Source organism: Phodopus roborovskii, unplaced genomic scaffold, assembly GCF_943737965.1.
Source record: "Phodopus roborovskii unplaced genomic scaffold, PHOROB, whole genome shotgun sequence".
In the NCBI taxonomy this organism is placed as follows: domain Eukaryota; kingdom Metazoa; phylum Chordata; class Mammalia; order Rodentia; family Cricetidae; genus Phodopus; species Phodopus roborovskii.
In genome coordinates, this window is record NW_026126558.1 from 4,123,010 (window position 1) to 4,139,068 (window position 16,059).

Genomic DNA, 16,059 nt, shown 5'->3' on the forward strand with positions numbered 1-16,059 from the left:
CCTCTCCGCCCGCGCGCCGGGTCGCCGGGGCCGTGGTGTACGTGCAGCGCGCGCGGAGCGAGTGGCGCCCGCAGGCCCGCGCCCTGCCTGCCCGCCCCGACGCAGCCGGCTGGGCCCGCCCGCCCAGGGCGCCGTGCGCCGCGCAGGCCGCGCTCTCTCCGGCGCGATGCGGCGCTAGGCGGCCCCGGGCGAGGCAGGCGAGGCCAGGGCGCGCGCGGCCTCCCGCAGCGGGCGGCGGCCCCGGGCGGGCGCCCCGACGGCCCCGCCGCCGCCCCGCGCCAGGCCCGCGGCCCGCCCTGACGCGGCCATGGCCAGTGACAGCGGCGGGCCCGGCGTGCTGAGCGCTAGCGAGCGCGACCGGCAGTATTGCGAGTTGTGCGGGAAGATGGAGAACCTGCTGCGCTGTGGCCGCTGCCGCAACTCCTTTTACTGCTGTAAGGAACACCAGCGCCAGGACTGGAAGAAGCACAAGCTAGTGTGCCAGGGCGGCGAGGCCCCCCGCACACAGCCCGCGCCGGCGCAGCCCCGCGTCGCGCCCCCGCCCGGTGGGGCCCCCGGAGCCGTGCGCGCCGGCGGGGCGGCCCGGCGCGGGGACAGCGCGGCGGCCTCGCGCGCACCGGGCCCTGAGGACGCGGCACAGGCCCGCAGCGGCCCCGGCCCGGCAGAGCCCGGCTCCGAGGATCCTCCGGCTAGCAGGTCTCCCGGCCCGGAGCGTGCCAGCCTGTGCCCAGCAGGCGGCGGCCCCGGGGAGGCGCTGAGTCCCAACGGTGGGCTGCGGCCCAACGGGCAGACCAAGCCGCTGCCCGCGCTGAAGCTGGCGCTGGAGTACATCGTGCCGTGCATGAACAAGCACGGCATCTGTGTGGTGGACGACTTCCTGGGCAGGGAGACCGGGCAGCAGATCGGCGACGAGGTGCGCGCCCTACACGACACCGGCAAGTTCACGGACGGGCAACTGGTCAGCCAGAAGAGTGACTCTTCCAAGGACATCCGGGGGGACCAGATCACCTGGATCGAGGGCAAGGAGCCCGGCTGCGAGACCATCGGCCTGCTCATGAGCAGCATGGACGACCTGATCCGCCACTGCAGCGGAAAGCTGGGCAACTACAGAATAAACGGCCGAACGAAAGTAAGTGGCTGGGGCTCGCGCCCGAAGGAGGGTCTGTGAGGACCAGACCTGGGGCGGGCACTCTGCGTTAGCGTGGTTCCTTTTGTTCCTGTAATACGCTTAGCCACACTGCAGACCCTGCTGGAGCATTGATCACTCATTGGGGGGGGGGGTGGGCATTGGGGTATCGGCTACACCGGGTCTGGGTGGTGCATCTAGCCTGTGTGCCTAAGCTAGTTGAAAGCCCCGCGGTTTTCAGCGCGCACCCGGCTCTCATTGAGAGCCAGACACTGTGTTTAGCTGGGACTCTTGTCAGCTGCCCCTAGAAAGGCCCATTTAAAAGCCTGTGGTCGGAAGACTCCCTGTATTCAGGAAAGGCTTGGCGGCCTGCTCCCCCTCCCCCTTGCAGCTTTATCTTGCTGGCTGTCCCTACTGTTTTGAAACCCACTACCAAACCGGGAAAGAGGTGTTTCCGTTCCCAGGGCTCATAGTAGGCAAGTTACACTCAAAGCACAGGTTTCCTCTATTCACTTTGTTAATGTGATCCTTCTGATGAAAAGGAGCTGTTTTTGTGGCTTCCTAGTTATATATTTTTTTAATTTTTATTTTATTTTTTTCCTTGAACAAAACTTACATGGAGTTTTTCTTTCCCTTATTGCACAGTTCTTGCAGTCTGTCTGCTCCTCCCTCCCATCTGTGGTAGACAACGGCTCTCCTCTACTTATCCTTCCTAGATCAGAATCTTTTCTTTGATTCACCCCCCAGGGCCTACCTGATCCATCCTCCCACTACAGTCAGTTTGAGTTTTGAGAGGTTCTGGAAAACCCCAACACACAAGTTTGAACACACAAGCTCTTCTTAGTAATTACTCCTTGTGTAGGTTTCGAACTGTGTTGACAGCCATATGGGACTGTCAGACTGAGCATGTTTGGGAGGGGGAAATGCAATGACTATAATGAGAAGGCTAAGTTACTGCTGTTTAGCTCAGTACTGGATCAGGCCACCTGTCCTAATATCAGCTAAACCCAAGAAAAATTTGCTTAAAATTTAGCTTCATGCCAGTTGTGGATCAGTTAATAGAGTGCTTGTCTAGCATGCAGATACCCTGAGTTTGGTTCCTAGCAACTTGTAAACCATGCCTGCACTTCTGTGATCCAGTTCTCTGTAGTTGAAAGAAGATCAGAGTTTCAGGTCATCCTCTGCTACACCTCCAGTTTGAGGCCTGTCTCCCAAAGCACGATAGAATAAAGCTGGGAAGGGATGGAGGAGTGATTAGACCTCACGCTGGGCTTTCTGTGAAAGTTCCATTTATATTTAAAAACAAAGACTATCCTGGGTCACCTCTGAATGTCCCCATCACTCCAAGAAAGCGCTACTGTTGGGGGGACAGCCTGGAATAAGTTTGAGTGAGGGAGGAGGAAGGCGATTTCCTCATTTTCTCTTGAGTTTCTTTTCCTAAGGTGAGGTGCTGGCAAGCAAGCCTCTCTCCTCCTGCTCCCCTTCCTCATGTCTTTAGAGAAGAGCCATCAGACAGCCTGGCTCTGAGTGCAGATGCTCTCCTGGGAAGCTGTTGGGAAATAGACACCCTCTTTCCTCGTGGATTGAAGTAGCTGGAGGAAACAGTGCCCATTTAAGTCATTTGACTGGAGGTCTTCTCACTCGAGCAAGGACTAGCCTGAAAGTAGGGAGAATGGGTTTACAGATGAACCTTCACTCATTTCAGGGATACGGTTTTGGGATCTTAAGGACTTCCTTTCATTGAACCTCACATTTTAAAAATTACATTTATTATTTACTTACTGTGTGTGTGGAGGTTAGAGGACAGCTTTCTGGAATTGATTCTCCCAGCAGGTGGGTCCTGAGGATGAAGCTTAGGCTATCAGGCTTGACACAAGTGCCTGTACCTGCTGAGCCATCACAACAGCTCCTTATTGAACTTTTTGCCTAAAAATATTAGATACTCATGTTTGAACATGTAATTCAAGTATTTCTTTAAAAAAAAAATACTGCTTTTGAGCACTAAGACACCAATTGCACACTCCTCCCAAACATTCAGCAAGCAGGCTGTCACCGTGATAGCAGTGTGGGGAAATGGGTAGCATCCCTGACTTACATTTGGGGTAAAGGTCAGTTCATACTAGGCCAGCAAACCTGGTTCAGGTTCAAGCCTATGTTTTCTTGGTGCACTAGATGTAGGGCAACATCAGGTGAGAAGGTGTTTCCCTCGCTGAGCATATGGCTGGAATTCTAGTTCTGACAGACATTTCTGTTGCTGGTGAGGGAATAGTACATCATGACAGTCTGAGTTCAATTCTGTAAACTTTTTGTCTGTACAATGTTTATACTTCATATACTTAAAAAGCAGCTATGTGTTTAGCCAATGAGTGATAGATACTCTTTTACGTCTGTCTCTTAGGGGTTGTCAGAATGAGGCTGTAACATTTGATTGCCTTGGGGAATATTTTTGTATTTGTCCTGTGAGAGCCATGTTAAGCTTTCTGCCAGTGTGTGTTTCTCACTTTGGCTTTTGAAGCAGTAGCGGACTGTCAGTGCCTGGTCCCCGCCTCTAGGTTAGAAGAGCGAGGTTGAGGGGATATATTCTCTCACTGGAAGTCCTGTAAGATACTAGGATTATTTTTTTTTTAAATTTTATGTGTGTGTTTTGTCTGCATGTATGTTTGTCTGTGCACCACATATGTACAGTGCCCAGTGGAGGCCAGAAGAGGGCATTGGATCCCATGGAACTGGAATTATAGACAGTTGTTATCCATTGTGTTGGTGCTGGGAATTGAACTCTGGACCTCTGGTAGGGTAACCAGTGAGTGCTTTTAATCACTGATCCATCTCTCCAGCTCCCAGATACCAGGATTTAAGTCAGGTTTTCCAACTAAGCTCTGAGTTCTCTGTCACTTACATCATCTACATGTATGTCAGGACATGGACATCAAGTTGTGAGACTTGCCAAGTTGATTTCCCCAGTGTCTGCCACAGACATGCGCAACTGGCCACTACTTATCCACCCGCTTAAAAAGAGGAACCCCCAAGGGAAGATGAAGTAATACAGGAGAAAACCAGAAACGTGATTGTTGCCACTGATGTAACCCAGCTCTACTCTCTACTCTCTCTGGGATCCTCACCCTTTTCTTGCCCTTAAGCTTCCCTTTAACCTCTTACCCTTTCTCACATCCTTCCTTCCATCAGGAAGGCTCATTGTGACGTCAGCAGCAAGGAGCCACAGTCTTCCCCTTGTACAGAGCAATGTCTGAGTGCTATCGGAAGCCACAGGCACTTTAACTGGGTATAGAGAAAAGGTACAAAGGAATGGGACCCAGGGGAGCACTGTGTTCATCTGCTGCTGTCATTTTTCTGAAGGAAAATGTTCCTCATTAAGATTATTGCAACATCAGGTGTGGTAGTGTGCCAGATCTTTAATCCCAGTATTTGGAAGGCAGAGACAGGTGGATCTCTGTGAGCTCAAAGCCAGTCTGAACTACCTTGTCAAAAAAAAAAAAAAAAAAAAAAAAAAAAAAAGCAAAAAAAAGCAAAAAAGCCTGAGGCAGGAGAATTGTGAACCTGAGACCAGCATGGGTTGTACAGAGATACCCATGTCTAAAAAAAAAAAAAAAAAAAAAAAAAAAAAAAAAAAAAAAATGAACAAGCAAAAAAATAAAACCACTAAAGAGTGTAATTACTAGAATTACATTGTGTATAATGTTTTAAAATTTAATTCCAAAATTTATATGTTCATTTAAGAACATATATAAAGAAAAGATGTTGGGGATACAGATTAGTGGTGGAGCACCTGCCTGGCATGTGCTAGGCACTAAGCTTCAATTTCCAGCACTGCAAAGGAGAGAGAGAATGAGTAATAGGATGAGAGGAAGAAGCACCTTATACTGCTCAGATTTTTCTAGTGCTGCAGTTAATTAGTCAGCTCTGGATGCCTTTTAGAGCAAAGAATAGGATGAGGATGATCCTGCTGCCTTATTGCAGCTACCATAGAGAGAGGTGGCAATCCTCTTAGGTGATAAAACCATGTAGTGAGAGGCAGTCGCAGGCAGCCGCAGGCCGCCGCAGGCCTGGACTGTGCTACACTGGGTTCAGACTAAAGCCTCCTGACCTGTGAGAAGTAAATCTCCTATTTGTAAGCTTAACAAGACCAGAACCAGACAGTTTCCATCCCTTGCTACTTCTGCCTTCCTCGCTTTCCTCCTGCAACAGTGCTTCTCAACCTTCTTAATGCTGTGACCCTTTGATATTGTTCCTCATGCTGTGACTCCCAGCCATAAAATTATTTTGTTGCTACTTCACAACTGTAATTTTGCTACTGTTATGAATCATAATGTAAATATCTGATATGTAGGATAAATGCTATATGCTGTCCTATAACCTTGGACATAGAAATGGGAGCAGCCCACCAGTGGTTGATAATCTGCATCAGAATAGGAGATTAAAGTTAGTTGTCCCATGTGCAGAAAGGCTGAGAAATGTTGGACCTGCTAGTCCCTTGGAGGTTAAGAGGTTACTATGGGGCCGGGTATGATGGTCTGCACCTTTAAATGCAGCACTGGGGAAGCAGAGGCAGGAGCATCTGTTTGAGTTTGAGACTATCTTGATCTACATAGGGAGTTTCAGGACATCCAGGCCCACGTAGTGAGACCCTGTTTCACAAGCACTTACCTTTAGCACAATTGAGGAAGGAAAGAAGCCATGTATGTTTTCTGTCCCTGTTAGATCTGGGTTGGATGCTGGGTCTGCTGCTGGGACTCCACAACTGGCTGTGCTTTTGGGTTAGTGCTCAGTGTCTGTGAGCCTCAGTTGATATTCACAGTACTGCCTGCTTCTCATACTTTATGTGAGGAATCTGTGTAACCTGTACGCAAGCAATGCACTTTGACGGAAAGCAGTAGGCCGAGTTATTTTTACCTATTATTCTTCCCTTGTGAAAAAAAATTACAAGTTTTCTGATTCTTTTTTTTTTTTTTTTAGTTTGAGACAAGTCTCACTGTGGAGCCCTCCCTGACTGGCCTGGAACTTGCTGTGTAGATCAGGCTGGTCTCTGGCCTCTAGACCTTCGAGATCTAGCTCTAACCCTTTCTTTAAGAGATTACTGTTTTCCCCATGTCTCTACCTCTTATAAGCTGGGGAAAAGAGGCTTAGAACCTTTTTTTGACCCAACCACTCCCCTGGCACACATGTGCATGCACACACACACAAAACACACACATACACACTCATGGGTGTACATTCAACACATAGGCATACGCACACCTTTTTTCCCCCTCCAAATGGAAAATACGTTCTGGAGAGAGTAAGTGGTTTGTTCAAGGAAGGACTGGAGCTGCTGGTGACAAGCCAGCAGAAGTGGGTTCAGCCCTTCCTTCTGTCCACAGTGGGTCTTTCTTGCAGACCTACTGAATTTGCCGGTTTTTCCATTTGGGGGCTGTGGGGGGAACTGAACACGTGATTCACTTTACTTTGTTCTTTCCAAACACTTCAGCTAGTCTGACATTCTAGCTTGACACCCTTTGCTACCCTGTCTGTCCTGTCACTGTTGGAGCTGTGTCACCTGAAGCAGGGCTTCCCAGTCCATTAGTAGACCTGTCTTCTGCCACCTTCCTTCCATTCCTCTACTAGGCCCTTGTTCTTCCATGATTTTGAAGCCCGTGCTTTCTATACGTGTGTCTTTGGGTTGACATTATCAACTTGGCTGTTTTGTTGTTTAGTTTTTCTCTTTCGACCTTTCATTCTAACAGATTCTTAGATACTTTTCTGGTGCAGGGAACTGAACTTCCTTGTGATGTTTAGAAAGCACTCTACACTGATACTTGGTTTCACGTAGCCTCAACCCAGGCTGACTTGAACTCCTGATCCTCCTTCTAGGATTGTAGGCATGCACTACCACTTCTGGCTTAGACAGTCCTCCTAGCTGCTTTGTTCTATCTGTGCTTGTCTCCTTCTTTTCTACAAGGTCCGTCCCATTCCACACTTGGAATCTTCTGTGTCTGCACAGGTGATCTGATCATTGACAGTGCAGCCCTCACAGCTTGTCTTTGGCTTCCAGCCACCCAATTCTCATTGCAAGGTAAGGCCACTAAAGACTGCCACACAGACATCCTTAAAGCCCAAAGGAAAGTCTTTATTGCCAGCCAGCAACTGTATGAGGAATTCTTCCAAATCGTGCAGCTCTTTGTTTCTTGTGCACAAAAACCACATCCTGGCTGTCACACTTCAGTTAGCAAGAAGTGGAGCTACAGAAGCTGAAATGCAGGGTTAGAGACTTTATCTTTGATCCCATTGTGGCAGATGTTGGGGCCTATGTGCTGGGTTTTAAGGTTAGAATGGTGTCTCTAATGTGTCCGAAGTCTTGCTAAAGGCTGAGGGCCTGTTGCATTCTAAAATAGCAAAAAAAAAAAAAAAAAAAAAAAAACAGAAACAAAAACAACAAAACAAACACCGGACAGATGCTTCACCAGTCTTGTTCTGCCAGTTTATTTCATTTCACATTTCCTAGCTGAAACTTGACCTGTTGCCGTTTCACACAGCTGAGGGATGTCCTGGGCCAGGGCCTGAGTGCTGCTTGCTGTGTCTGTGTGAGAAGGACTGACACCTGGCCCACACCCTGCTTGTGGCAGGTTCTACTCTTCACTGGTTATGGATAAGGCTTGGGTTCCTGGCCACAAAGGAGGCAAGCCAAAAAGCAACAGAGAAGCTCCCTAGAGCCTAAAGCCCCCAGCTTCCTAACTGATCACAGGGGACATCTCCTTCCTTGCAGCGTTTTGTGGTTGAATTGAGTTGTGCTGTACCAGTTAACGATAGTTCACCTTTAGGTGTGTGGCCGTGACGTTATGTCATCCACGTCCAGAGTCCATCTCGCTTTCTTCTCCTTTTCTGTTTAGAGATAGGGTCTTGAGCAGTACATCCTCCTGCTCTGCTCCTGAGTGCTGGGGATTACAGGCGTACACTACAGTCACTGTTTCTCCTTTTTCCTCTACTCTGTGTTCTCACCCTGGATGGTCATGGGCTTTAGTAAGCACAGGTTCTGGAGTTTGCTGGTTTCAAATTCTTACTGTCCCTGATTGCTCAGGGTTTTAGACATATTCTGTACCATGGAAAGTGTCACCTTCCCAAAGGATACATTGGGGGTACCACAGCACCTCAGAAGTGGGTGTGACTAGGACAGTGGAGTGCTAGCACCAGGCCTCTTCATGCACACCTGCAGACTCCTAGGTCAGTCTCCCACATTGACACTGACAGACCGTACAGGGGTGAGAGACAGCCCCACCTGCATTTTTGGAAAACTTGGCAAAGTCAGAGTGACTCATACTTAGCTCCCCTGTGTTAGAAGGAGTGACGGCTGGTAGGGCAGGATGAGAGTTAGGGTAGATGAACAGGTTTAAATGATACTGTATATGACTTCTATGTTTATGTAGCATCTGCCTACATATAGTATGATATGTATCTGCCCTGTGTGGCCACCAGGTGCCGGTCCAACACAGTTTTCTCTGGCCTCTTTGGCCCAGCTGTTGGAGGGAAAGCTCTGAGCTGGGATTGCCTGGGTTACTGTATTGGGGACATACAGGAGCAGAACCTTGGCAGTCCATATGCTAGGAAAGGTTTTCCCAAAGAAACTGTCATTTTGGAAGAAACATGGACTTCCAGAGTTTCAGAGGCATGTGCCTCCCTTTCCTTCTGTCAGTTACTACAGTTTTACTTGTTTAAAAGCATCTCCTGGTTGGAGTGGCTTTCTTGACAGAGTGCTTGCCTAGCATGCACAAAGCCAGGGGTTCCACATAAACCAAGGGTAGTGGTAGATGTCAGTAATCCCAGCCCTTGGGAGGAGCAGGCAGGAGGATGGGGAGTTCAAGATCACATTCATCCATGTGGTGAGTTCAAGGCTAGCCTAGGCTACAGATCCACTTCATTACCATGTTCTGTTCAAACTCAGCTTCATACCTGCCCTGGAGATTTCCAAAGACCTCACCTTCCCTTTCTTGTATATATCCCTTCTAGTCTTTTCTGTCCCTTGCTGCCTTTTAAAAAGAATATTTCATTCCCTGCCACATGCTTTCTTTGTGGCATCCTTTGTCTCTTCTCTCTGTGGCTCCCCCAGCTCTTGCCATGTGTGTGGAGGGGATGCAGTGTCCTGCAGCTTGCTTCTTGTCCTGCTGTGGCCCTGACAGCTCCTATCACGGATGACACACCCCTCACAGTGGGAAGCCCTGTAGGCACAGCACCTTGTCTTATCAAATGAGTGTTCACAGCTGTGTATCACAGACTCAGTGAGTGTTAGGTTTGAAATTCTTCCTGGATACCCTAATTGAGTTTTTAACTATTTTTATTTCTAGCCCCTATACAATATTGTACTATTGTTTTGTTTTACGATTTCTTTGCCATGCACACCCTATCTAAAGTTGAACACTGAAGACTGGGGAGACAGCACAGTGGTTAAACTGCTTGCCCTGCAAGTAAAAGGACAGGTATCCCCACCTGGATCCTATGTAATTGCCATGAGGCATGGCAGCCCATCTGTAATTCCAGCCTCAGAAAGCACAGATGGGATCCGGATGCAAGCTGGGATCCAAAAGCAAGCTAGCTAGACATACTAGCTGTTTTGGTGAGCTCTGGGTCTGATTGAGAGATGCTGCACTAAAGGATAGGGTGAAAGCGCAGTGAGGAAGACCCCTGACACCTGCCTCAGACCTGTGCATACACACGTGTGTCCATGCACATGGGAATACAAATACATACATGCTCTCTGCCACAGACAGTACATGCAAAGAAAATGATTGCCAACACTTAATAAAAACTTTACTTAAAAGGTGCAGATACATTTGCAGGTATGTCCAGTCTTTGATATTGGGACACAGTGTTGTCATCTACAAAGTTCATGCCTGAGAACTACAAAATTGGGTGCAAGTTAGGCTGAACGAAAGGCTATCCTGGGGCATGTGACCATGGGCCACAGGTTGGACATGCTCAGAAGGATGTGATTGGATTCTTTGAATTGATTATTTTGGCTTGTGAAAACTATGCCTTCTCCTCATGGTTTCCACTCACTGCCCAGAACACCAAAGAATCAAGTTTCTGGTGGGTCTCCATCATGATCCTTCCCTAGCCATTTAGACTGTAGTGTCTGGGTTAAGTCTCTTTCACATATGTGTGGTTTCCCCAACTCCAGACTAATTCAGATCTCCACTGATCTTTCTGAAAAACAAAACAAAATAAACTCTACTCCAGGAATGGCTCAGTGTATAAGAGTGCAAACATGAAGAACCTGAGTTCAAATCCCTAGCACCTGTGTAAAAAGCTGAGCATGGCCACATACACCTATAACCCTAATGCTGTGAGGGGCAGAGAGACAGATTACTCAACCAGCCTAGCTCCTGGTTCAGTGAGAGACCCCATTTCAAAGCAGCAAGGTGGAGAGTGTGATACAGCAGGATACCTGGCATCTTCCTCTGGCCTTTGCATGTGCACACTCAGCCATATGCTTACTTGAAATCGTGTACATACCACACACACACACACACACACACACACACACACACACACACTGTTCTTCGTGTCTGCTGTGGTGGTACACGCCTGTAATCCTAGCACATGGGAGGTGGAGACAGGGTCTGTAGTTCAAGCTGCACAGGGAGTTCAGGGCCAGCCTAGTTCAGGGCCAGCCTGAGATCTCACAAGTTATAAGTGCAGAGCATCTGTGATGTTACCATGTCTTAGACAGAGCTCCCTAGGCTTCAGTATGTTAGGCACATGCTAGCACTCAGTGACTTGACCTTGGCTATCACTGGCCTGTCCCTCACCTCCCTCCACCACCTGTGCAAACTCGTGTCTCAATCTGTAGGAGCCTTTCCCTCTCACGTCTGTGGGTGTTCTTTTGTGTTCAGCTCCCCTCTCTGCTTACTGTGTTGTTCCTGACCCCTAATTTTCCAGATAAAAATAGCCCGGGCCAGCCTGGCCTTAAACTATTTTTAACTCCTAAGTACTGGGAGAAAGGTCTGCTTTGAAGATGAAATGAAGTTCTGTGCCAGTCCCTATGATAGGAGCCAGGCAGGGTTCTGATGACCTGTCCCCTGCATAGGGGTGACCTTTGTGCTTGCCTCATCACCCCACCAGTGCCTGAGAATCTGCAGGAAATGTTTATGTCCCCAAAGCTAGCAGCTTGTAAGGTATGATGTTGAAAGTGACCTCTTGGACATAGGCCTTCAAGGTGACCAGCAAGAGAAGGAAGGGGCTGTGACCGGCATGCGGTCAGAGTTAACATCCCATTCAGCTGATGCATGGGATAGTCTAAAGCACACTTTAAACTTCAGGTGTTGATACACATTAAAGCTGTCACAGATTCCACCTCAAAAGACGTTCAAGGTCAGCTGAAGCATTTATTTAACAAGGGGATAGAGAGATGCTTAGTGGTTAGGAGTTGTGATGTTCTTTCAGGGGACCTGCAAACGATTCAGCACAGAATCATATTGTGCAGCTCACAACTGTCTGCAAATCCAGCTCCTGGGCATCCGGCATCCCTCTATCTTCTTCAAGAAAAGGTTTATTTAATAAAAGAGGGCATGTCCTTAACCCAGGCATGAAATGTCTCTTAGGATCAGGAAGCCTTCTGGTTCTGAGCACATGTTCTAGATTCCAATGTCTAATTGACTTCAGAAGCAGCTGTGTGACAGGAAGGCATGGCAGGAACCTGACTGGGGCATTTACTTCAATTTGGCTTTGAGTGTGGACCCTGCGGATAGATGTCTGATGGGAATTGTCAACTTCTTCCCTAAGTGATTGTGCATAGTTTACAGCTTATGTACTGACCCCATGTTAAATCCTTGTTATAAGGGCTGGAGAGATGGAGTAATAGGTCAAGGCACTTGCCGCCACACCTAAGGACTTGATTTTGATCCCCAGGACCCACATGGTGGAAGGACAGGTTATCTTCTAACATCCATAGACATGCCATGGTGTGTTGTTTGTATTACACACAGACACAAAATAAATGTATTTTTTTTTTTTTAAAGTTCTTGTTACAAGGATATCCCAAATGACTCAAACCAAGAGACCCAGTCCCTAGATAGCTCAGGTGGCCTAGAACTTGCAGTGCTCTTTCTCTAGCTCCCAAGTAGCTGCAATTACAGACATGTCCCACTCATGCTTATTGAGCTGCTTTTCCTGGTGTCTTTAGAACTGTGTATGGTGGTTGTTCCACCCGGGGCAGACATGTGAATTAAGAGACTCCACTATGCATGTCTGTAGGCTTCAGAAGTTGTTGGCTTTATACAGTCTCCTGCCAGAAGCAAAGCCATTTGTGTATGCCAGGGCAGAAGCTGTGGCATGGTATATCTGCCCAGGGCATACCTTTGCATAAGCATCGATAGACCAGGCCTTGCTTTGGAATCCATAAAGGATGCAGAGCCACTTTATTACTAGGGATTGGTACTGGATGGCAATTTCTCCTTTTCCTCTCTGCCCCTTTCCTTCCCTCTATCCTCTGATGGCATACTGGCAAGTATGTTTGACTTCTGATTCTAATGGCAGCACAGGACAATCCATCTGAATTTTTAAAGATAAAAGGCCTTAGTAGATATCCCAATGTGCCTGAGCTGGGGTACCCTTACTAACAAAAGCAAAACCTGTGTTCATGTCACAGGCAGCTCCTGTGATTGCTAGCTCCGAAGCATCCCTTGATGTATTGGTGGGAAGGTCTTTAAGTGTGGGAACTGTTTGTTTTGGGGCTGGTTTCCAAAGACTGTTTCAGTGTTATACTTTGTGAAAGGTATTCAGTCCTGCAGTCCTGTTTCTTCATCTTAGAATTGTCTGGGAAAGGGAAGGTGACTGCTGTGCTGATAGAAGCCAGCAATGTGCAGAGGCCCTGGTGGTTCCAGTTTAGTCCTCAAGCTTCCTGCATGGAGCCAGTCCCTGGCTTCTAGCCCAGGAGCTCTATCAGTGTATCGAGAGCAATATGAACCTAACAAACAGAAAAGGGGGTAAATAAGGAGTTTTGGAAAGGTGTCTGTCTTTAGTGGGGCTTTCTCAAGTTGTTGGTTCCTCGTACTGGTTGGCAGTGGCTCACAAGGTACAGCGCATTGTCATCATCGATCCATGTTAAAGGCAGGGTCTCATGCTGGGACCTGAACTTGCCAATTGAGCTAGTCTGGCTAGCCAGTGAGCCCAAGAATCCACCTGTCTCTCCCTCTCTAGCAGTGGCTTACAAGTGTGTGCAACCACCCCTATCTTCTTATGTGGATGTTGGGGAATGAACTTAGGTCCTCATGCCTACACGGCAAGCACTTTACCAACTGAGCTATTTCCTTAGCCCTGGAGTCTGAATTCTTGGTTGGCTTTTACTAGAACATAAAGCCTTATTTTTAACTAAAGCCTATCTGTTGTTGTTTGGGCAGTTGGCACATGGCCTGGGCCTGGTGAAAGGAAAGCTGATCTATGGTAAAAGGCATTGTGTACTCATTCATACAGCCTGTTAGATCATGGTTACTGGTGACTCCAGCAAAGAACACTGGATCAGGGCATCCAATACATGTTTTATTGATAATGGTGAATTTAAATTATTAGGGCTGTGTGTAAAAATTGAATGTTGTGTGTTTTACTTTTGAAAGCTTGTGTGTGGGTGTGTGTGTTGAGGGGGTTAGATCTCACTCAGATGAGCTATTCTAGTTCTATGATAAACACATAAGCTTGAATGCTTTGTAATTTGTCAGTGACAGTTTTTTAAACAAAAGATTTATCTTTATTTTATAAATGTTTGCCTGCATGTATATTTGTATACCATGTGCATGCCTAGTGCCCTTGAAGTCCAGAAAGAGGGTGTCAGATGTCAGATCCCTTGGAGCTTGAGTTACAGACACTTGTGAGCCACCATGTAAGTGCAGGGACCTGAACTCGATTCCTCTGCAAAAGCAGCAAGTACTCTTAGCCTCTGAGCTGTCTGTCAGCCTCTAAGATATATTTTAAATTGTGTAGACCCCAACTTCCTTAAGATTGTTTTTGTTCATTGCTGAGTATCAATCCCAGGGTCTTTACCTGCTAGGGTATTGTACTGTGAGTTACCCCCAGCCTGAGGAAGCTTTAGAACCAAATCATAAAATAACGAGGGTGCTTAGGGATACCTTTGCCACGTTCTAGTCCCCCATGTGACTTCTCTATCCTTTGTTACACCTACTGTTGTTGACATCTTCACTGTTGAATTCACATAGTAATTAATTGTTCTTGTAGTAAAACATACATTTTGAAAAGCTTGTGTTACTTTTGACTTAAGAAATTGCTTGTGGGTCTGAGTTTTTGTTTGGTTTGGTTTTCTTCTAAGACTTATTCTTTTTAATTATGCGTATGTATGTGTATATTGCTGGTGTCCAGAGATTAGATCTCCCTGGAGCTAGAGTTGCAGGGTGGTTGTGAACTACTTAACATGGGGAATTGAATTAAGATCCTCTGGAAGAGCAGTACTCACTTTTAACTGATGAGCCATCTCTCCTGTCCCTGCCTGGTTTTTGTTGTTGTTGTTTTGTTGTGCTTTGTATAGGGATCAACAGTTTCCTGTAGCTTAGGCTGGCCTGGAAATAAATAAATAAATAAATAAATAAATAAATATATACACACACACATATGCATGCCCAGGCTGTCCTTGAAGTTGGGATGATTCTCTTTCTTTATCCTCCTGAGTTCTAGAGTTGAAAGTGCGAGCCACTGTGCCTACTTGTTCTACACAGTGAAACGACAGACTTGTGAGATGTAGGTTACTCTGTTTATGTATTAGAAAACTAGCTTTCTTATTGACACTGGATGAAGCTGTGTTATCCATTTATACACTTGTAGTTCCAGCACTTTGGAGGTAGAGGCAGGAGGACCAGGAATTTGGAGCCATGTGGATCCATAAACTCCTGTCTCTCATCTGACTCATTCTTAGGGAAGTAGAAACCATAGCATCTCTTCAGCCTGTTTTCTTCCCTATTTGTCTGTAAGCTCCTCTACTTTGAGGTTATTGTCCTTTCTCTTCTTTACTCTTGCTTCATAGAGAAGCCAGCACACAAGCACTGGGGTGAGGGACCCAGCATAGCAAGGATGTGGTGCCACCTACTCCATAGTAGGTTGCCATAAGTATGTATTGGTTATAGGAATGCAAAATGGCATAGCCACTTTGGAAAAACAGGTTGGCTGTGGTTCAGAAAGTTAAATATAAACTCATGATGTGACCCAGGAATTCCATTGCTGAGTAGATACTAAAGAAGTAAAAAACCTGCCCACACAAAGCCAGAAGCATATCATTCATTATTGCCCAAAATAGGAGGCAGCCCAAGTGTCCTCCATCTGCAAATAGATAGGCAGCATGCCGTGCAGTGGGATGCCATCATTAGTAAAAGGACTCCTTGTTATCCTTGATAAAGCAGTGTGGCACTCCCAAAGCAGCAAATAGAGTCCACACTGTTGAGGCCTTGCTTTCAGAGTGTGGGTTATTCTGCTGAAATTGGGTGCTGTCAGGGTAGCTCTGCTGTAGATGTGGTTGGATTATTTCTAACTTTTGGTTGCAACAAATCATTTGTAGGTTTTAGTTAAGAAACCATTCTGCAGGTAGAATGAGCAGTTCTGTATGTGTGTGGATGCTCCTAACATTAAGTGAGAGTGTTTATGTAGTACCAGGCATTACTCAGTGCTCTCTATCTAGGATATTACACTGTTGTTTCCCATTATATAGCTGAGGAAGCAGACACAGAATAATTTAAAACAAACAAAACACAAAACAAAACCAACTTATTGCACATCTCAAGTCAAAAAGCCACATACTAGAATCAGTTTGAGTGTGAAGGTACTATAATCCCAGGACTCAGGCTGAGGCAGGAGGATCACATCAAATTCAAGGTCAAGTGTGTGTGTGTGTGTGTGTGTGTGTGTGTGTGTGTGTGTGTCTATGTGTGTGTCTATTCATCCATCTTGTCCAC

General features: G+C 47.0%; 1 protein-coding gene across 2 annotated transcripts in view; it reads left to right on the forward strand.

Annotated features, from left to right (window-relative positions):
* Positions 1–216: 216 nt before the first annotated feature.
* Egln1 (egl-9 family hypoxia inducible factor 1) overlaps positions 217–16,059 on the forward strand; it is a 33,903-nt gene continuing 18,060 nt past the window's right edge. The window contains exon 1 of one of the 2 annotated variants that reach the window (XM_051201682.1): positions 217–1,129. In XM_051201682.1, coding sequence (XP_051057639.1) covers positions 308–1,129 — 822 coding nt within the window. In that variant the 5' untranslated portion in view covers positions 217–307. The remainder of the gene's footprint in view (positions 1,130–16,059) is intronic. The other variant, XM_051201680.1, reaches the window with a different exon arrangement.